The sequence below is a fragment of the Populus trichocarpa genome, chromosome 18 (assembly GCF_000002775.5).
Source record: "Populus trichocarpa isolate Nisqually-1 chromosome 18, P.trichocarpa_v4.1, whole genome shotgun sequence".
Classification (NCBI taxonomy): Eukaryota; Viridiplantae; Streptophyta; class Magnoliopsida; order Malpighiales; family Salicaceae; genus Populus; species Populus trichocarpa.
This window is the reverse complement of record NC_037302.2, coordinates 883533-904763: the sequence shown is the minus strand read 5'-3', so window position 1 is coordinate 904763 and position 21231 is coordinate 883533. Positions and strand designations below refer to the sequence as shown.

General features: G+C 32.7%; 2 protein-coding genes across 2 annotated transcripts; one reads left to right on the top strand and one right to left on the bottom strand.

The window, feature by feature from the left end:
• Positions 1–12889: 12889 nt before the first annotated feature.
• On the bottom strand, positions 12890–16111 carry LOC7476227 (disease resistance protein RPM1). The gene has a single exon (XM_002324903.4). It carries the CDS (start codon positions 15961–15963, stop codon positions 13213–13215), a length of 2751 nt encoding a protein of 916 aa, XP_002324939.1. The 5' UTR covers positions 15964–16111; the 3' UTR covers positions 12890–13212.
• A 668-nt stretch (positions 16112–16779) lies between these two features.
• On the top strand, positions 16780–20748 carry LOC7476228 (uncharacterized protein At1g32220, chloroplastic). Its single transcript, XM_002324323.4, has 10 exons — positions 16780–16995; positions 17482–17599; positions 17689–17777; positions 17863–17918; positions 18013–18068; positions 18228–18321; positions 19087–19166; positions 19456–19498; positions 19821–19912; positions 20363–20748. The coding sequence occupies exons 1-10, from the start codon at positions 16940–16942 to the stop codon at positions 20540–20542; spliced, it is 864 nt and encodes a 287-aa protein (XP_002324359.3). The 5' UTR covers positions 16780–16939; the 3' UTR covers positions 20543–20748.
• Positions 20749–21231: the final 483 nt, after the last annotated feature.

Here is a 21231-nt window from a genome sequence, read left to right as displayed (position 1 = left end):
CTTATTGCATGCAAAATCTGTTTAGATTCAAATTAATTCACATGGAGTCTTAAATACATGATTCATTTAAATATTTACTAGATAAAAAATTTATGATGTTAAAAATATATTTATGATACATGTAAAAAAAGAATAGCCTATTCATCTTTATCTCATATGGGTTTCACAATTATATAGGAATTTGCTTTATAAGCAATATGAGATTCAGTGAGACCATTTTACAAATAATATCTCATGGATTTATACTTTTTTTTTATTAGTAGAATATGTCTTGTTTATATTGATGAAATGGACGGATGGCTACCCTAATGACAAAAATATTCATGATGTTTCCTATCTTACAATTAAATATATACTAACTTCTATTTAATCATTATCTATGTTGGATGTTCTATAGATACAAGTTGTTTAATGCTGCAAATTCCTTTTTTTTTTATTATTATGGACCACGAGAATTATTTGTTTTAATTGGTATCATTTTGTTTATAATTAGTATTGGTATTTGTCAGGATTTCATTTTCTCAATATCAATTGACAAGGGAAGAATTATTCCATCTAATTATTTCTATCGCTATCTTTTTTAAAACATAGTTATTATAAATAAAATAAAGAATCAAAAAACAATCATGCGATTTGATTTTTAAACAAGAAGGATCTCTCTCACCCATCAAAGAGATGCTAGTAGAATACCACAACTTATAGATCAACACATGAGCTATGGTTTCATGCAACATGGATGAAGATCTCTAACGTGGTCTCCCATGTAAAGAGATACATGGCCATGGTTTAATTAGGGATATATATCGACTGATGACATGCATCGAAAATCACACAGAGTATCTGATCATGTGGGAGGCGAGCTCTCGGTCCCTCCTCAGGGCATTTAGTTTTGGCGTGCTGCACACATAAAATTAAGTCCTAAAAGTTCAGTATTGTCCGTGAAGATGTAAAACAGTTTAAAAGGCTGCATAAAGTTGATAAATTTTGTGTACAAAATTCCCTAGGTGGGTTGGACTTTGGAGGATCTCCAGCTATGGTGGAGCCATAACAATGGGAAGTGTTGAAATTCGCTTATGATCGGTAGTTTCAGTAGAGACAACCGTGTTTCTTCTTCGTTGTGATTGGAATCAGATTCTAACTCGGTTGAAAATGAACCGAATGAAATTGGATACTCTAATGAAAATGCAAACACAATGAAGTGATCTTCGAACCGGATGAAATATAGGTTTCGAGATTATAATCTTTTTCGATTGGTATCTACAATGAAATAATACATTAGATATATATTTTTTTCTAACATTCTAAATTCAAAACATGACTAATAACACAGAAAATAAATAAATTAGCCACTATAAATTATATATATATATATATTTTGAAATACTGCTTGACTCGAAATATTAATTCAAATATTTATCTAATTAAGATCTAATTCAACTACGTTTGTTTATTTTTTTGGATCATTTATATAATTGATTTAATTAAATTCAAGTGATTTAGTTAGTGAATTCATTCTCAGATGATTATAATGAAATGTCAATTTTTTCCCTTTTTTTTTGAAATTAAACGTTTCAGTTTTACTTTAAAAAGTTGTTGAAAAAAATTAATTGCATTAATGAATCAGATGTGCTAGTCCAGCCATAGGCAGTCGGTTGGCTCGTGAAATTCAGTGAGGCAAGTCACCTAATCATATTTCTTTTTCCTCTATGATATTTTCTTTTAAGTCTGCTCATCATGGAGGACATGCTCCATCGATGAATGGGAGAAAGACAGGTTTACAACTTTACATACATATTGGACATGAGCTTTTAATGCCCGAGGGATTTCTCTCGAGAAGAAAAAAAAATCAAGAGTGCGAATACACCTTTAATTGACAGCATGCTTGGATTGTGGTAAATGTTATATTTTAAAATATATTAAATTAAATTTTATTTTTATTTTTATAATTTATTTTTTACATTATCATATCAAAACAATATGAAAATATATAATTTTTTTATTAAAAAAACTCAATATTTTTTTAAGAACATAATTCGACTGCACTTTCTAACCCACCCACGGACTTCTATAGCTGAACCACGTAGGGTTAAATCCATGGCTGGTCACAATACTCTTTCTATTTTTCGGATTCAGACCCTATACCTATAACCATGTAGGGTTTAATCCATGGTTTAAGCCACGTAGGGCTTAACGATGGGCTGAAACCTAAACCATGCATGTAACTCAGCAATCTTTGTGGGTTAGTGGTGAATTACAAAAGAACAATTCTGATTACATTATTAATGTTGTATCTAGAAATTAAAAGGGAAAGTATCCAAGAGGGAAAAAGAGCAAGGCCGGCAGGAAACAAATAAGGTGGGAAATTGCTGAGGTATATATCAAGCTTGTCCCCAATCACCATTACTTTATGCCCTGCTTGCCACCTTCCCTTTGGGGTCCATAGCCATTAATTAATTCTCTCGCTTCTTCTAACTTGGCTCTTGGTCCCTGGCCTCTTTCTGTGTTCTTGAGATTTTTTTATATTTTAATTGAAGTAATTACAAATCATGCAAGGATCGTACAAAGAGTGATGGAGCAAGCACTTCCGACGAGTAAATGGTGGGGCATTGAAGGATCAAATGTTATCCAAATTGTACAAGTGTATAGCTCCCACATCTCTCATGGTGCTAATTATTTATTTGATTTTGGTCTGTGGGCACCCATATTCCATCACCTTCCACCATGTTAAACGTACATTTGCAAGGACTAAAGTAGCTTCAAGTCACTTGCATAGTCGCTAAATTTTATAATATTTTAAAAGATCAGTGCACAAAGAGGAGCAATGCTTGGTAGTTTTTTTTTTTTTTTTAATAGTAAGCAATGCTTGGTAGTTTTTCCAGTTTTGTGGAATGAATATATAGAGAGATGCCTTTAAGGGCCCCGGTATCCACCAGGAAAATTATTTAATACGCCAATTTCATGTAAATTAATCAAAGAAATTTGATACTATTATGTCTTTGATTTTTCAATTGTTGTATGATGAAATTTAATTAGTAGAAGAAACATATTATTATTTTTTATATATAAAAGAGAGAACCCTATCTATCTTCGTTGTTCCAGAAAAAAACCTATATATATAACCTTTTTCAGATTTTTGAGAGGATCTTTTTTTTTTTTTTTTACATAGCTCATTCCCGTAATGTTTTATGCTCATCTTGATGCTTGATTCGTAGCTCTAATTTTCATTTTTAATGTCAAATATGTACTGATGATATTCTTCTCCCCTTCCACTTGAAGCAACTTGGAGTTGAAATTAGCATGCCCCCAACTTTTATTCTTCAACTTAAATAGTGTATATATCACCTTTACTTGATCCACAAAGTACAAACGTTAGAGATCGTCAGATTCCACATACACTTTTCCTTCTCCTAATCATGGTTTATGTCTTAATAAGGGTTTCCTCATCATTAATGACATGTCTATATTTACCCACAAGGTTCAACATTAAGTGATTAAGATTTGTGAAGAAACAAAAGTGATCAAGTTTTAAGAACCGATGATTTCATGTCCCATATTTGAATCACATGAGATAGCTTGTGAATTTCTGATCTTTATGCACCATAACAAATGGAGCTTCCATTTAAGAGAGTAGACCATGAATGACCACCTGATATATATAATAGCAGACGTGCCTTGCCATGGCTAGTTCTAAGCTAAGAGAGACTAGTTGTGGTGCTTCCATAAAGAGATTCACAAAAATCTCACTCTCTATAATCAATACATGCTAGCTATACTAGAAAAGGGGGCTTTTTTTTTAATCTTGCTTACATCCGATGAGACTACTAATTAATTATTGATCAAGATAATTCCCTCTATTTTTTTACCCTAATAATCATTTTCTAAACACATATTGGATGTACTAAAAGTGGTGGTAATAAGGTGACATCATTCTTAAGTCGGGCCCTCCATGATTTCAAGTTAATTCATCAGTGGCTTGATCAAGTTCATAGCTCCTCTATTTGTTTATACTGCAACAATTATTTGAAGTCACTAAAACCTAAAGAGAAGAGATCTAATAATATCATTTCCCATCATGACAAGAATTGTTGTTACTATTATATAATATTAGACAACATTGAATTAAGCTAGCTATTAGTAGTGGATGAGGCACTTGAATTGGGCCAAATTCACTGCATTACAGTCTCTAATCAAAAGATTTTGCCTCCAAACTAATCTCATACTTAACGAAAAGAGGCTCCATCAAAGACTTGCTGTTGGAATCTTCTGTCACAACACATAAAATGGGAGAACAAGCACTTATTCCCCCACTTGGGGTGGATCTATGACGTATTTAGAGCTCCATTTATTTACATTAAATTATCTTTTCTATGTTCTCTGCAGATAAGGGTACTGCCCAGATAGCGTCCCACATATATCCACTTGAAGATATGTCTGTATATGTGCCTTCATATATAGGTGGATACGCACATACTCTTGTAGGCCAAATCTTTGAGTTGGGCAATAAGTCCCGTCTTTTTTTTTTTTTTTCAGTATTCCCGTTGATGAGCAATGACATTAACATGACTGTATTGTTGATTCATGCATGTGCCTCAGTACTACTCTAGTTCATAACCCATACAGATGAATATTGAAGAGGAATAGTTAGGTAAATATTTTGGACTTTTATTCTCAATTGAAATGAACTTTAATTAGGCATTAGAGCCTTCAAAACAGAGATAACATCTTCAGATTTGGTGGATTTTTTAGATAATTTATTCACTGATTAGTGGGTATTAAACAAACTATCCATATTTGGATGGAAATGTTCATAATAAAATATATATTATGTAATATACTTGTACAAATTTACTACCCGTACATAGTATAGCAGCATTTTAAACTGAAGTAGATGAGATTGATTGTGGAATCGACATGAACCTAGCTAGAATGATAGGGACTTATCCATACTGCGTGAGATTGTTTCCCTACAAATTGCTAAAGAACAATGGCATCAAATCTTTAGACATAAACGCAAGTTATTCTCGTATTCATACAACAAAAAGTGCAGCTTATAGAGTGGCCCGATACACACACACACACACACACAAACACTCATAGATGGCTATGTTGCATGCCTTTATACATCACGCACCCTACTGTGCTATTGCTATCAGAACAAAGCTTCTCTCCACTTCCCCATGCTAGAAGCTAGAGCTAGTGGATCGAGCATTTCCACATTTTACCTTCCCCTACGTTTAAATTAAGAATATTTTTTTGTATGGGGATAAAGGGATAGAAAATCACTCTTTAATTATGTTCTATAGAACTTCCGGAGAAGTTTTAAGGGGGTTAGCATTAAGAAAAAAAAAAAACGTTAAACTTGCGAGATGGGGGTAAAGGTTTTTCAAGGAGAAAAAAATGTTGGACTTGGGCTTGTTTTTCCTCTGTCATGAGTGGTTTTGTTTTTTCAATTTTATCTTGAGAAAACACTTGACAATTGATTTGTAGTAAAATTATACTCATAAACTAGGGTTTTCTTCTATCTACGAAAGAAAACTAGATGACATCTTGGAGATCAACCAATTCACAAGTGGCTGCCAAAGCAACATGGTGGTTTGGGGGTTAAAAAAGAGATGGAAACTTGCCTTGTGAAAAGTATATATTTGCAGTGCTTTGACCAATGAAAACAGTTGTTAAGGCATCCTAGCAAACATATACTAGTTTTGTCAAGCAGCGAATCTGTATTTTAGAGCATCGATCTAGCCCCAAATGTCTTCTCTATAGACTTTCTGTCCCATGCTCACGCCGCCGTTCTGTTAGCTTCTTTGCTGTGCCGCAACTGGTCGATATATTAATTTCTCCTGTAGAGCCTGTTTTCCACCTGCTTCGACACTGGGAAGACTTGACTCTATTTGTGGCCAGATCTCTCATGGAACTTGTGAAGAAAACCCTTTTGATGCAGGACATTGAAGAACATAAATCCTTGGAAAACAAAATACTAGCCATAATAACGATGCAGACTTGTACTCATCATCGATCCTTGCATTTAACCTCTAAAAGGGACAGATCATATATACTTCTTAATTATCCACGAGTTGTAATGTGTTACGAGTTTCTCAGATGGAATACCGTCGGTGCCTCCATAACAGTCATAAAACAGGCTTGCACAAGAAAACCAAGAAATGATTAACACCATGGTAAACAATAACTCCATAGCCACTTACCTTACCATCCACTTCATCACCTTTACCACCAGCTTCGGTTTCTTGGTATTACACCTAGGTCAATACAGTACACTCGAACCAAAGCCAAGTTGAGTGACCTACGTGGTCCAGTACTAGTCTTGTTCTTGATACCTCTGCACTGCTAGATGCCAACAAAAACAAGTACACATACATTCATAAACCAGTTTATGTGAGCTCAAAATAATCATTTCTTTTCAATTTGTCTCCGTGTCTTTGTATACGGCAAATAAATTCACGAGGATCCACCAAGACCATGCAATGCAAGAGGCATTGGAAACTAGAACACGAACTATGATTCAATTTTGTTGAAAATCAAGCTGAGATCCCCCCCAGGAATGGATGCCAACAAATTTGACAACCTGTTTTAGAATAATATGATAAACACAGCACAGCAAAAAATATTTATAAAACTCAAACACGGATGGATACATGATCAATATATCAGTTATTTACACTCTCCTGTGGAGTGTTATTTGATATACAACCATTTGGAACGTGGTCTAATCTATATTTTTAAAAATTTTAATTTTTTTTAAATTAATATATTTTTAATTTTTTTAAATTATTTTGATGTGTTGGTATAAAAATAATTTTAAAATATATTATTTTAATATATTTTTAAATAAAAAATATTTTAAAAATAATTATAATCACACGTACAAACATTATATACAGTTAAATGATTCAGTAACCGATACAGATTTTTTGGTACAAACCCATTTCCCAGATCACCAAATAACATCAGAACAAGACGAAGACCAAGCCCAGTCCCAGTCAATCTTACTATATATATTTCCCACAGCATAAAGCACTTTAAGCCCAAACCCAGTCCCAGTCTTATTATTATAACAATAGCTAAAAAGAATCAGTGTTTTACCGTGGATTGCACAGTGCAGTCCACAGTAAAACACTGATTCTTTAGACGGTTTTTTTTTTAAGTTGTCTAAGTTTTTTTAGCTGTTTTTTTAATGATTTTTGGGATTTTTTTTTGCTTCTTTCTTTGTTTTTTTTAATTAATTTTTTTCGTTTAGTTTAGTTTGTTAATGTTAAATTTCTTTCTATTTAGTTATTAGACTTTCATGACACATATCCCGAGTTTCACAGGTTAACCTGGTTTCACGGGTGAACCCAGTTAATTCCGGGTTGACCCGTCAATTTTTTTTTTATTATTATTTTCATAAATATTTTTGTTTAATTTAGTTTGTTAATGTTAAATTTTTTTTTATTTAGTTATCAGACTTTCATGACACAAATACTGAGTTTAACAGGTTAACATGGTTTGACGAGTTAACCCGGATTTTTTTTCTTTTTAATTAATTTTTTTTGTTTAGTTCAGTTTGTTAATGTTCACTTTTTTTTATTTAGTTACCAGACATTCATGACACGGATCCCGAGTTTAACGGGTTAACTTGGTTTGACGAGTTAACCTGAATTTTATTTTTTTTTGCTTTTTTTTTCTTTTTAATTATTTTTTTCGTTTAGTTTAGTTTGTTAATGTTAAATTTCTTTCTATTTAGTTTTTTTTCTTCTTAGAGGTTTTTTTTCTTTTATTTTTTCTTTTTAATTTTATTTATTTAATTAATTTAGTTTATTAATATTAAATTTTTTTCTAAGTAGTTCTCGGCTGATGCCTTTAGTTTTTTTTTATGCCTTTGACTGTGAACTGCACAGTGCAGTCCACAGTGAAAAGGCTGATGCCTTTTTTTTTAAATTAATTTTTTTCGTTTAATTTAAATTGATGTTAAATTTTTTTCTATTTAGTTATCAAACTTTCATTACACGGATTCCGGGTTTAACAGGTTAACCTGGTTTGACGAGTTAGCCCAGTTAATTCTGGGTTAACCCATTAATTTGTTTTTTTCTTTTTAATTATCAAACTTTCACGATGCGAATTCAAGGTATGACGGGTTAACCTGGTTTGAAGGGTTAACCCAATTAATTCATCTTTTTTTTTCTTTTTTTTCATTAGTTTTTTTTTCCTGTTGGTTTTTTTTTAACTAATCTATTTAATTATCACACTTTTATGATACGACTTTGCAGTCAGACCCACGTCCAATGCTATTGGGTCTGGTATTGCAGTCCAGACACTTTTATGCTAAGGGTTAACCCAAGTTTAATGTTATTATTAATATTATAAACATTACTCTTGGGTCAGGCGTTGCAACCAAACCTGAGATTCTTGGATATAACTTTGCAAAAAAACCTAACACTTTTAGATCTTGGCTATTTTTAAAATTCAAAAAATAATTGACCCGCGGCATCGCGCGGGGCATGTAACTAGTGGATGCTAAAACATGTCGGACAGAAAAAAAATTTTATAATCATTCTCGGTTGCGTTTGCATACCAGATCTATAAATTTTATCAATTAAGTCCCAAATCTTTCCAGCGTTCTTGATTGGGTCCTTTCATTGATATTTTAAGTCTAATATACTAGAATGGGTCCATTTACAGAAAATTTGATTAAAAACAATTAATTAATATTAACATTTTTTTCTGATGTGCATGTTTTATGCACTGAAATGGCATCAATTGGAAACAAATTTAATTAAAAATTTGATAAATATTAATATAAGATCCTCATCAAGAATTTTTTTAAAAAATCAGGATCAAAATAATAAAAATTATATATTTGATGTTTTATTAAAATTAAGCATATAAATCACAGGTTTAATGATCAGTGTATTGATTCACGTGAAAATTCTTATTAAATTATCTTTTAGGAATTTATAAATGTGTTTAGTGATGCATTGTATAATATTTTTAAAAAATATATTTTAATTGAAAGTATATTAAGATAATATTTTTTATATTAGTTATTTGAAATTAGCAAATAATATCTAAAAATATATTAATTTAATAATTTTTAAACAAAAAATAATTTAAAAAGTAGATTGAAACACAAAAATAAATATTCTGATACTATCAACCAATTAGCCTGCTCCATTGATGTGCTCACAAAGGTATATTTTGTGTTGTTATTTTATCTTATGCAATTTATTATTGTAAAGTTTTAATTTGCTCCGTTTATGGGATGTCTTGATTCACATCGAGAGTTTGTCTTGTATTTCCTATTTCCTAACCCAAACGCAAAATTTCACATGCCTTGGTCGATATCTAATATCTTTTGTTGGTCGAATTAGATCATGGGTCAATCATATTACATGGGTGTTTGGTATAGTTTTTGTTTTTAAATGTTTTGTAAAAATATTTTTTAATTTAAAAACATTAAATTCAGGTTTTTTAGTATTTTTTTCTAAATTTTTAATGTACTAGTATAAAAAATAAAAAATTATATATTTTTAAATAAAAAATTATTTTAAAAATCATATTTCATCCCAATCTCGAACACTTGTACTTGTTATTTTAATTTAGATTAATTTTAGTCTTATTATTCATGTTTTTTAATGGTTTCCAACCTAAATTGAAGTCTTATCAAGCTTCTCAATCAAAAGTTTTTTAGATTAATAATATATCATATTGGACCATGTTTAATAACCACGAGATGACATGCCCGCGCGCTGCCACGGGCTTATAAAACAAATACACTTAATAGCGTTATAATTATGAACCAGCGCTAGATAAGTAATAGAAATTAAAGGTATGATGGAGTAAATATTTCATGACGAAAAAAAAAGTTGTGTTGGTAATCAAAAGCTTAGAGATTGAACAAAATAATTTGTAGCAATTTACCGTGTTTTGTGAGAAAAAATACAGTGCTTTCGCCACATGATTTAACTTTTCAGTTAATAAAAAAAAAAAATTACAAAGCTAAATTCTCTACCAACTTAATATTAAAAAAAAAACCAACAAAGATAATTTTGGAAGGAAAGAAACCCACGAGAAAAAATATTGTAGCAATTGACAATGTTTTGTGAGGAAAACTATAGCGTTTTTCCCAATAAAATAAAATAAAAAACTATTTAGAGAAATATTGTAGCAATCCACAATGTTTTGTGAGAAAAACTACAACACTTTTCTCATATGATTTAGTTTTACTGTAATTATAATTCTTAACCAACTCAATATTAAAAAAAAAATCGACAAAAATAATTTTGAAAAAAATCATAAAAAAAATCACATGAGAAAACACTGCAACAATTCATAGTGTTTTAAAGAAAAAAATTACAAAGCTAAATTCTTAATCAGCTCAATATTAAAAAAAAATCGACAGAGACAATTTTAGAAAAAAAAATAACAAAACAAACACTAAAAAAAGAAAAAAAAATCATGTTGGAAACACTGTAGCAATTCACAGTGTTTTGTGATGAAAGCTACATTGTTTCCCTACATGATTTAGCCTTATTTGTAATGACTTGTAATTATAATTTACAAACAACTCAATATTAAAAAAATAAAATTAAAAAAGATAATTTGAAAAAAGTTATAACAAAAAACCATGCGGAGAGACACTGTAGCAATCCACAATGTTTTATGAGCAAAGCTACAATGTTTTCCCCACATAATTAAGCTTTATTACAAAGTTAAATTCTAACCAACTCAATATTAAAAAAAAAAATTGACGAAGATAATTTTGGAAAAAAATATCACAAAAAAAGAAAACACAAAAGAAACTGCAAGAAAACCATGTGAGGAAAAACTGTATCAATCCATAGTATTTTGTGAGGAAAAACTGTATCAATCCATAGTATTTTGTGAGGAAAAACTTGTATTTACTTGTAATTGCAATTCTTAACCAGCTTAACATTTAAAAAATAAAATTGACAAAGATAATTTTAGGAAAAAACATTATAAAAACAGAAAAAAACCATGTGGGAAAAAACATTGTAGCAATCAACAGTAATTTTCAAAAAAAGTTACAGTGATTTCCTAACATATTGTAACTGTAATTTTTAACCAGCTCAATATTAAAAAATAAAATAAAAAAAGATAATTTTGGAGAAAAAAAACCATGCGGAGAAACACTGTAGCAATCAACAATGTTTTAAAGAAAAAAATTACAAAACCAAATTCTCAATCAGCTTAATATTAAAAAAAATCGACAAATATAATTTTGAAAAATAAAGAAATAAAATAGAAAAACTATGTAGAAAAACATCGCAGCAATTCACAGTATTTTAAAGAAAAAAAATTACAAAGCAAAAATTTTAACCAGGTCAATATTTAAAAGGTAAAACCAACAAAAATAATTTTAAAAAAAAAATAAATGAAAAAAAAAGGAAAAAAAACAGAAAAAAGAGAGGAAAAGTTAGCAAAAAAAAAAAGGAGAAGAATCACTGTGGATTACTGTTGTAATCCACAGTGAAATGTGTGTGGGGGAAAAGTGATTCCCCACACCATTTAGAGTATGTTTCAAATTCTCAATCAGCTTAATATTAAAAAACAATCGATAAATAAAATTTTGAAAAATAAATAAATAAAATAGAAAAACTATGTGGAAAAACATCGCAACAATTCACAGTATTTTAAAGAAAAAAAATTACAAAGCAAAAATTTTAACCAGGTCAATATTTTAAAGGTAAAATCAACAAAAATAATTTTGAAAAAAAAAAATAAATGAAAAAAAAAGAAAAAATAGGAAAGTTGAAAAAAAAATTTGAAAAAAAAAGAAAAAAAACGAGAAAAAGAAGAAGAAGAAGAATCACTGTGGATTACTGTTGTAATCCACTGTGAAATGTGTGTGGGGGAACATTGATTCCCCCACACCATTTAGAGTATGTTTTAATAAAAAGATAAAAGACATAAGCTTTTGCACCCAATTACTCTAATATAAAATGTTAGGTTTATATCCCGTGAGTGTTTATTGTTGAAAGTATTTTTTTAAATTATTTTTTACTTAAAAAAATTAAATTAATATTTTTAGATAATTTTGATATGATAATATTAAAAATAAAAAATCTAAAAAACATCATTTTAATACTAAGTGTATTTTTAATACTATAGAAAATTGTATAGATGTGGGTTTGAAGCTGTTAATTTTTCCTGGACTGGTTATGTCATTTATTCATAGGTCTAAATGTTTGGAAACGTGAGTTAATCCGTGTTTTAAAAAAATATAATTTTTTTTACTAAAAATTAATTTTTTTATGTTTTGAATCGTTTTGATGCGCTGATCTCAAAAATAATTTTGAAAAAAAAATAATATTATTTTAATACATTTCAGCATGAAAAACATTTTGAAAAGCAATCGCAACCACACTCCTAAAAACACCTATGGAGCATGCACAATCACTTGTTATATCCTATGCCTCCTTCAGCACTCTGCCATTGCTAATAGAAATATTCACAAAATTATCAGAGGTATCGATTTGCTATACGGGTCGAAGTTATCTGCAATTTTTGTTTTCTTGTTAGTATCTTCTCCATCTGCACCTATTCCCTGCTGTTGTTATGCTATATATTTTTATACTTACTGTGTGTCAATATATATGTTTGCTTCTTCTTAATTCGTAAAATGAATATAATTTGACTGAATTAATTTCATACCTTCTTCCTGGGTCTAAGAGGCAATACTCCGTCTCTCTGTCATATCTACATGTTTTTTGAAAAATCTTATCACTCAAGATCGAAACTCTGGTTCTGTTTTTTTCCTTTTGAATCTTTAGTTATTTCTATTTTTTCTCATCTTTTTTTTCAAGTAAAAGAAATAAATAAATTACTACAAAACGAATAAAACAAAACCAGCATAAAAAAAGTTGATGTGAACTTGCAAAACGAACTCGAGTTGTGAAAATTTGATAAAATATAACATAAACATTTGACAAATCCCAAATATACTCGTATTGATGTCTATAAAGTGACGCTGTCCAAAATTTAGTGGTGACAAACATGGGCAAGATAGCAGGTTGGAAGATTCAACAACAGCAAAACAGAGACGAGGGAGCAGAGAAGAGGAGGGAGGAGCAGCAGTTTTCTGTTTTCTGAGGCTCAGCATTACATGATGAAACGTCTGTACAGACCTGAGGAACTTGGCAGAGATCATGATTTTCCGGAAACTGTAGTCCTCTACGTAGTTTAGTACCCCTCTAATTACAGAAGAGTTTCAGAGACCCATCTCCCCCGGCTCTCGTAGATACGGGTGATTGTTGTGACATGTTGAACTCTCCAGAAATCTTCACTGTACCTCTTTATTGTCTTGATGAATGTTGAAGGCATATGCCACAGAACCAGGTCTTCTATATTGTTCAGGTTTTCAATCCCATCCGGCACGGTTTCTAGCACCGTGCATGCTGTGATGTCTAGCCTCTCTAACCCAGGCATTGATCCTTTTGCTATTCTGATGCGCCGCAATCTCTCCAGTTCATGGAGACCTAGCTTCTTCAACTTTGGAAATCCACTAGGATCACAACACAGTTCTTCCCCTGCATAAGCTTGACGGAGTTCAAGCAACACCAAACTAGGCAATTTCTGGAGGGCCTTGAGAGGATCACTTTTCAGATTAGAATATTGAAGCACTAGCTTGGAAATATACTGGAGTGAAGCTATCCATCCTGGTAAAGCTGGAAGACTACATTTGAGATATAGTCGTTGGAGATATTTCGGAGGAGATGAAAGAGAGTCAAATTGTAAGAATTCAGTTTTGTTTAGTGAAACAAGATACAATGCAGTAAGGTGTTTCAACCTGTCCAAAGTATAACATAGATCCATTCCCTGCTCTTCTCTCAGCTTTAAAATGCCCAGCCTTCTCAACGAAGTTAGCTTCCCCAACTCCCTGACTAACTCATAATCTTCATTCACTTCGACGCTTCCCAATTTCTGCAGGCTCGTCAATCTTCCTATTCCTGATGGAACTCTCATTCCATGAGTGTCTGGGAAGAACGACGATGGCTGGAAACTGTGTCGATAGTTACGGAGCTGGCAAAGACATGTCAGTTGTGTGATTCCAGCAGGCAAAGAAGATACAAAACTCGTTTTCAAATCAAGTATTTCCAAGTACTTGAGCTTCCTTATGGACTCTGGAAGCTCACTTATCATGGTCCATCTCAAGCTTAAGTATCTCAAATGAATCAGATCAACCAATTCAGGTAGGAAGCTGGAAAGGGGAGCTCGATCTAAATTCAATACTCTCAGCAGCTTGTAATTGCGAAAACCATGCTCGAAAGAATGATGTGAAGAAAATGACAACAAAGACCACAGATAAGGAAATCTCATATCTGAATGTACTTCCTCAGAGTTTTCATGGATTGATAGACGCCGAACTTTCTCATTCTGGCCGATTCTTGCTCCGTTTGCTATCATAACAAAAGATTCTTCCCTGGATTTCATTTGAATGATTTCTCGCATTAGATCATGAACACGACATGTCTTGACCCTATTAAAATAATTCATCTCCACCACTTGGATCAAACTCCTATTCACGAGTTCATTAAGGTATTCCTCTGCTACTTCCTCCATTGTAAAGCCTTGCTTCTCTTCCACAAACCTTTCAACTATCCATAACCGGATCAACTTCATTCTTTTTATCAAATAGTCCTCTGGAAATACACTTAAATACAAATAACACTGCTTGAGGTAGTAAGGAAGATCATCATAACTTAGTTGAAGTATTCTACGTAGACTCCCAAGGTCGTTGTTACTTTTCAATTCTGTAGCTAGGCAGTCATGGACTTTCTTCCATTCCAAACCTTCATTTTTCTTCTTCGACAGTAGGCCTCCTATTGCTACAATTGCAAGTGGCAGTCCCTCACACTTCTTTAAGATATTTCGAGACATCTTTTCCAGTTCTGGAGGGCATACAGCCTTATGTTCCCCTCTAAAGGCTTTCATACAGAAGAGGGTCCAAGCTTCATTTTCTCGTAAAGCTTGGAGATCATAAACATGACTACTGTTCTCTATAGATTCAGCCAAGTTACTTAAACGTGTAGTGAAGATAATTCTACTACCACAGTTACAATCAGGAAATGCATACTTTATTGTTTCCCAAGCGTTTACAGTCCATACATCATCCAAAACAATGACATACCTCCTTCTCTGTAGATAATCTCTTAGAGCATCAATTAATTGGAGGTTAGTCATTGATTGCAAATTATCCGGAACAGGTTCGTTTGCTGTCACCAGAAACCCCTGCAGAGCAACTCGTAGAAGCTCCGTGGATGCAAATGATTTGGAAACTGTAACCCAACAATGGGTATCAAAGCTTCTTCTGATGGGTTGGCTGTCATAGACTTTCTTTACGAGGGTTGTTTTTCCCAACCCACCCATTCCAACCACAGAGATACTGGAGAGCTTTTCTTCTCCTTCTACAAGCCACGAAACCAGTAGATGTTTTGGGTTCTCAATCCCCACGACATCAGCTTCATCTAAGTAAAGAGAAGCCAACCGGGGATCATGCCATTTCTCTACGGTAGCACTGGAGGTTGATGGCATGTCTATCCTATTCAAAGAAAATGCATTTCTTCTCTCTGAAATGGCTTTCACCCTTGCTTTAATGCTTTGTAACTGGACTGCCAGCCGGTGCCGCGCACTTAATTTACGGATGGAACGATATAAATTGCGAAGATGATGGGTAAAACCACTCCCGTGAGATGGAGCAAACCGGAGCATGAACTCTTCAAGAATGTCCTCAGCATCATAAGCCACATCTCTCACTTGTTTGACCCAGTCTCTCAGTCCTTGATCACTCTCACTCCTTTCTTCCGCATCCTGAAGGAAATATTTCATGCTATACAAATCATCCTGTAGTTCAACGATTCCCCCTCTAACTCCTCCCAAGAACCGTGTTTCTTCTGCCACAAAGGAAGCCAGTTTCTCGAGCACCACCTGCACTGCGATCATGTCCATGGCTTCTTGCTCCAGAATCACCAATCCCGATCTCTTTTCTCTCGCCAAATTAAGGCCTCACATATAGTCAGATCGATCAAATGCTGTATTCCATACGTGTTTTCACATGGGCAGGAAGCTACCAGGAACTCTATTTTGACAGGGATACCCCACCTAAACCTTTGACGAACTCCTTATAAAATGATCAAAGTCTTTATCAACAAAACACAAGTGGCCTTGACTGTCGGCGGACATATAATAGTTTTTTTTATTGTTTTTTTCACAGAATAATAACTAATATATCTTTTGAGGCAAAAAATAATGCACGGTAGGTAGGAGCATTTTTTACCTATTTTCTTTTAAAAATACGGTAAAATAATTAAAATATCATTGAATTCAGAGATAATTAAATTAATATTTTTAAATTTTTTAAATAATTTTGATATGATAATATCAAAAATAAAAAATATAAAGATATCATTTTAATACAAAGTGTATATTTGATACTATAGAAAATAATACAATACTAATATCATACTCTATAATACTACATTGCTAAATATTAGTATGGTTGTGGTTTGAAAAGATATATTTTTTAAAAAATTTATAAATTATAGTTTTCATCGAATTCAAATTTAGACTATAATTTAAATGAAAAAAAAGAAAATCAAATAACTTTTAAAATTATAATCACTATTAAAACAGCTCCTATCACATTTCATCACAATGCCAAATGGACGCACGCAGACATGTTATCGTTTGTCCTTGATTTTTCAATCAAACTGCTGATTCTCGTAAAAAAAAAAATAAATGACATAAAATTGAAGGTTGACGTCAAGCCACATATGCACCCAAGACCTGCCTCCATCAAGCGCCATGTGTTCTCTTTCGCCTTGGAAGTTGGACCGTGCTCTTTTTTTGGTAGCGAAGGAAGAAGTAGAAAAACTGAAGCCGATCCTTCAAGAACCCAAAACTCTCTTATGATCAAATCACCTAAATGACTCCTCTTACTTCACGTTTGATCCAATCAAGAACTTCCCTCTCCAAATTATTGTACGTTTCGTTTCGTTTCATTTCTTGGGTTTTTTTTATCTCCTGCTATGTCAAGAATTATTTATATTGATAAGTATGTAAAATTTATTTTTGTGGTTTATTTTCTATTTAGGGAAAAAATGGGTTCTTTCTTTAATATTGCGTGACATTGATTTCTTGTAAGATTACATTGTGTTATTTACTTGTCTCTTGAAGGGAATTTTAAGAGTTAGTGATTTCCTTAAAGACATGGGGTGCTTTTGATTTGAGAATTGTATGATTGTGAGTGTTTAGAAGCTTCTCTTTTTATTGGAAAATGCCAAAAATGAAAAAAAAAGGATGTTTTGGGAATTGGCAATGATCCTTGGGGGCTTTTCTTCTTTTATTTGCATGCAGATATTTTGCGAATGGAATAATTGATGGCAACTGAATGTATGATTTTGTGGTGTTACCAAATGTGAAGGTGTTGCATTTTCTGATTAGTTTATTATATTTTTTTTGAATAAGTACAATTGCTGCATCAAGAAATGGGAGATATCTATCAACTGATTCTAATAAGGTCGATGAACCCTTTAAAGTTGAGGAGGCTGAGACAGTAAATGTACCTCCACCCTCGACAGAGAAGGTATGCTGGATAATGAACCATAGTTGGCGCTTTTGATATCTTCTAGTTTATTGTTTTGTATATTTTGACTGATATGCTAGCCAATGCAGTTGCTTGTATTGGGTGGAAATGGATTTGTTGGTTCTCATATCTGCAAAGAAGCTGTAGACCGTGGCTTAACTGTTGCTAGCCTGAGCAGGTATTGTGATCCTCTAAAGCTGTAATTTTTTTTATTGATAGTTAGTGGTTCTCAGTTGATGTCTAATTGTTCATGTTCCTTTCAGGTCTGGTAGGCCATCGATACATGATGCATGGGTTAACAATGTGATTTGGCATCAAGGTTTGCATTGTTCTATGGTGCTTTCTTTTTCTCTCCATGCTTTTGATGTCATGATGCCTGTAAACTTTTGTTTCTAACAGTCTTCTTTCTCTAGGAAGCCTACTCTCATCTTATTCATGGACGGAAGCTCTAAATGGGGTCACCTCTGTTGTATGTGATCTCCTCACTTTTCCACCAAAATTACATTTTTTTTTGTGCGCACGCGCACATGTGTGCAATGGTGGTTTTGCTACACAGGATGTGATTCTTCTTCTTCCTCTCTTTTAATGAGTGATTGCTCTTTTCTGCTAATTTGTGTCTGCTTTCTAGATTTCTTGTGTAGGTGGTTTTGGCTCACAGTCTTATATGTATAAGATTAATGGAACTGCAAATATTAATGCAATTAGAGCTGCTTCAGAAAAAGGTATACTTAAAGGAAGCTAAGTTTTTTCTGCTGTTTATTTATATAGTTCGTTCTTGCGGCCTTGTGGTGATTCATAACTAATGAGTTGTGCGTAAGTGTTGGAAAGCTGTTCCAAATAGAAGCCCTCAGAGGCTTAAGTCTGTTTCACAGTTGTTGTAAGAGGGAATCCTAGTTCACTTGAAGTTGCTCCGCCCATTGTTAGAAACTTAGAATTTTCTCTGAGAATGGATCCTTTATGATGAATCTTCTCATATTTTGGAGTTACGAATAAATTAGGTATTCTAATGGTCATAGATGTCATCCAAAGTTGTGGTTGTGTGGATATTTGTGAATAAACGAAGGAGAGAATTTTAGGCACTGTGTTTCTTTCTCAATTTCTTATCGTTAGTTATTTCTTCAATCATCCTCAAAGGAAGCAAATTCTAGAAGGCATTTTGATCTAGCACGGTCTTTGGTTTTTCATTTCGTAGTACATCTGCAATCTAACAGCATGCTGTGTTACACTGATAGCAAAAGAAATTTTTTTCAAGTTTTGTGAATTTTTATATCCTTTTACATGTTTTTGGCCCCACCAATAAGTAAACTGTTAGAGAGTAGGTGGTTCCATTTCTACCATTTCCTTTTTCTTTTTGGTTTCGGTGAGGGGATGTTGTTGAACTCATAAATACCCTGGGAACTTGCGTGTGGCCTACCAGCTGAGCTACCTCCCAATTTTTACTTATTTTAGTGGATTGGATTTGATAGTTGATTGCTTATTTGCTATAGGTGTTAAAAGATTTGTTTACATCTCTTCTGCCGACTTTGGCTTGGCCAATTACTTGCTGCAAGGATATTATGAGGGAAAGGTACTATTTCATTACTTGCTGTCGAATCATGTCACTTTAATGCGAATGTCTGGCATGGCACATCTACATCTTCTGTTTTCTGGAAACAAAGACTGTTTTCTAAAGCTTTAAAAAAACTAGTTTGTATTATACATAGATTCAGTTTGATTTCTGTAACACATATTTTGATACTAAATAGTTATATCACAAGAAGAATCAAAACTTTCAAGTGTTGTCATGATATTTACCTTTCCCTTTTCTTATCATTCTTACCTCATTAAGCATTTTACTTGTGGTTTGTTTGAAGTAGAAAGCTGCTGAAACAGAGTTATTGACCAAGTTTGCATACGGAGGTAAATTTTTTTCTTTTCATTCTTGTTACTTGTACTCTTTCTATTCCTGTCATAGAGCTGTCCTAAAACTTTTGGATCTGGAAAGTGGTAAAAGTTCCTTCAGGTGAAATGCTATTATGATTTATTGATTTCATCCTTCATATCTTGGTACTCCTTTTGTTGTATTTGATTTTCAAAAATCTTGTAGTTTAGAATACCAGTGTTTGTATTGATTAGTAATGTGGATATATGTCTCCCTTGTAGCTGACAGCATATTAATATCTTATGTTATGGATTATAGTAACTCTAAATCTGATGAAATGTTTCATGTTTCCTTGTTTAGGAGTGATTCTCAGGCCTGGGTTTATTTACGGAACTCGCAATGTTGGAAGTGTTAAGTTACCTCTAGGTGTGATTGGTTCTCCATTGGAGATGGTAAGTTCTCGTGCTTCCTTCTCGTATATTTATCTAGATTACTAGGTTATCCCAAACTACACTTGAATGATATATATCCATGCTGCAGCTTTTGGCAGCTTTAGGTTTGCGAAACAACGGCATACCCTGCGATGACTTTTCAAATTCTCAATATTATTGGTCCTCATCTATGCATCTTGCAATTTGTTCCTAGTTTTAGGTCTTTAAGCACCTATGCAGACTAGTTCTTAGAACTCTTAAGGGAATAAAAGGAGGTTGCAACTTTGTCTTATAGGAGCATTCTAAGATTGCAGTCACCAGAAATTAAGTTTCAAGGAGTGTTATGTTGCCATTTTATCATTTACATGGGAGAAATGCTTGAAAATGTGATATGGAGGATTTGTAAGCTACTGTATTCAATCCTGTTATTTGGAGGTTCATTGTAATTTATGAATTGCAATCCCGCTGCAGGTTCTTCAACATGCAAAACCACTCAAACAGCTTCCCCTTGTTGGGCCCTTGTTCACCCCCCCTGTCAATGTTACTGCTGTGGCAAAAGTTGCAGTAAGGGCAGCAACTGATCCAGTTTTCCCTCCAGGCATCATAGACGTTTCCGGAATACAGCGGTATAGCCAGCAAGGGGCAGCATAGATTTGTTGATCTCTCTCTCTCTCTCTCTCGTATTTACCCACCAAATATAGAGTCCGTTCATGAATATGAAGATTTCATTTGTTTTCTTCTTTGTAAATTCTCAAGATGTTAGCTGCTGGACTTGTAATATTTGGTGAACTGGAAACAAAGCAAGCATTAACATATCTGATGAAATAAAATCTGAAATCACAGAATAATGTCATTAATTCCCTAGTGCAAGATGAATCAGTTCTTGGATGATCGCTTTGTATTATCACCTTTGCTGATGCTCTCTTCTCTAAAGTGCTCAGGGCTGCATTCCTTGAAATTCTGCGAGTTCTTTGATTGCTATGTGCTCCATCCATTTAAATTTATCTATTTAAACTATACTGTACGTATTAATTAATAGTTATATTAAAGTTAGTATGATTTTTAAAAAATATATGTAAGTAGAAATGAAAATCATATCGATTTTAATATTAATATGTGATTTAATTTAAATTGATGAAGTATGAGTGAACAATATTCCTTGAATATTTCCAATTCATTTTTACTCGTATAATTTTCAAATTCTACCTCAACATTTTTTCAAACAAATTATTCTTTTTTTTTTACCATAATAATAACTATACCAACAATCATAATTAAGCTCTAAGCCAAACATATTCTCTTCAAAATCTGTAGTTGCAAATACAACAACAATTATACTT

Excerpts from the sequence above, each read along its gene's own strand:
- LOC7476228 (XM_002324323.4), top strand. The coding sequence starts at position 16,940 with ATGACTCCTCTTACTTCACGTTTGATCCAATCAAGAACTTCCCTCTCC. Across the intron at positions 18,322-19,086 it reads TAGAGCTGCTTCAGAAAAAG|GTGTTAAAAGATTTGTTTAC; the intron begins GTATACTTAAAG and ends TATTTGCTATAG. Across the intron at positions 19,499-19,820 it reads GACCAAGTTTGCATACGGAG|GAGTGATTCTCAGGCCTGGG; the intron begins GTAAATTTTTTT and ends TTCCTTGTTTAG.
- LOC7476227 (XM_002324903.4), bottom strand. The coding sequence starts at position 15,963 with ATGGACATGATCGCAGTGCAGGTGGTGCTCGAGAAACTGGCTTCCTTT.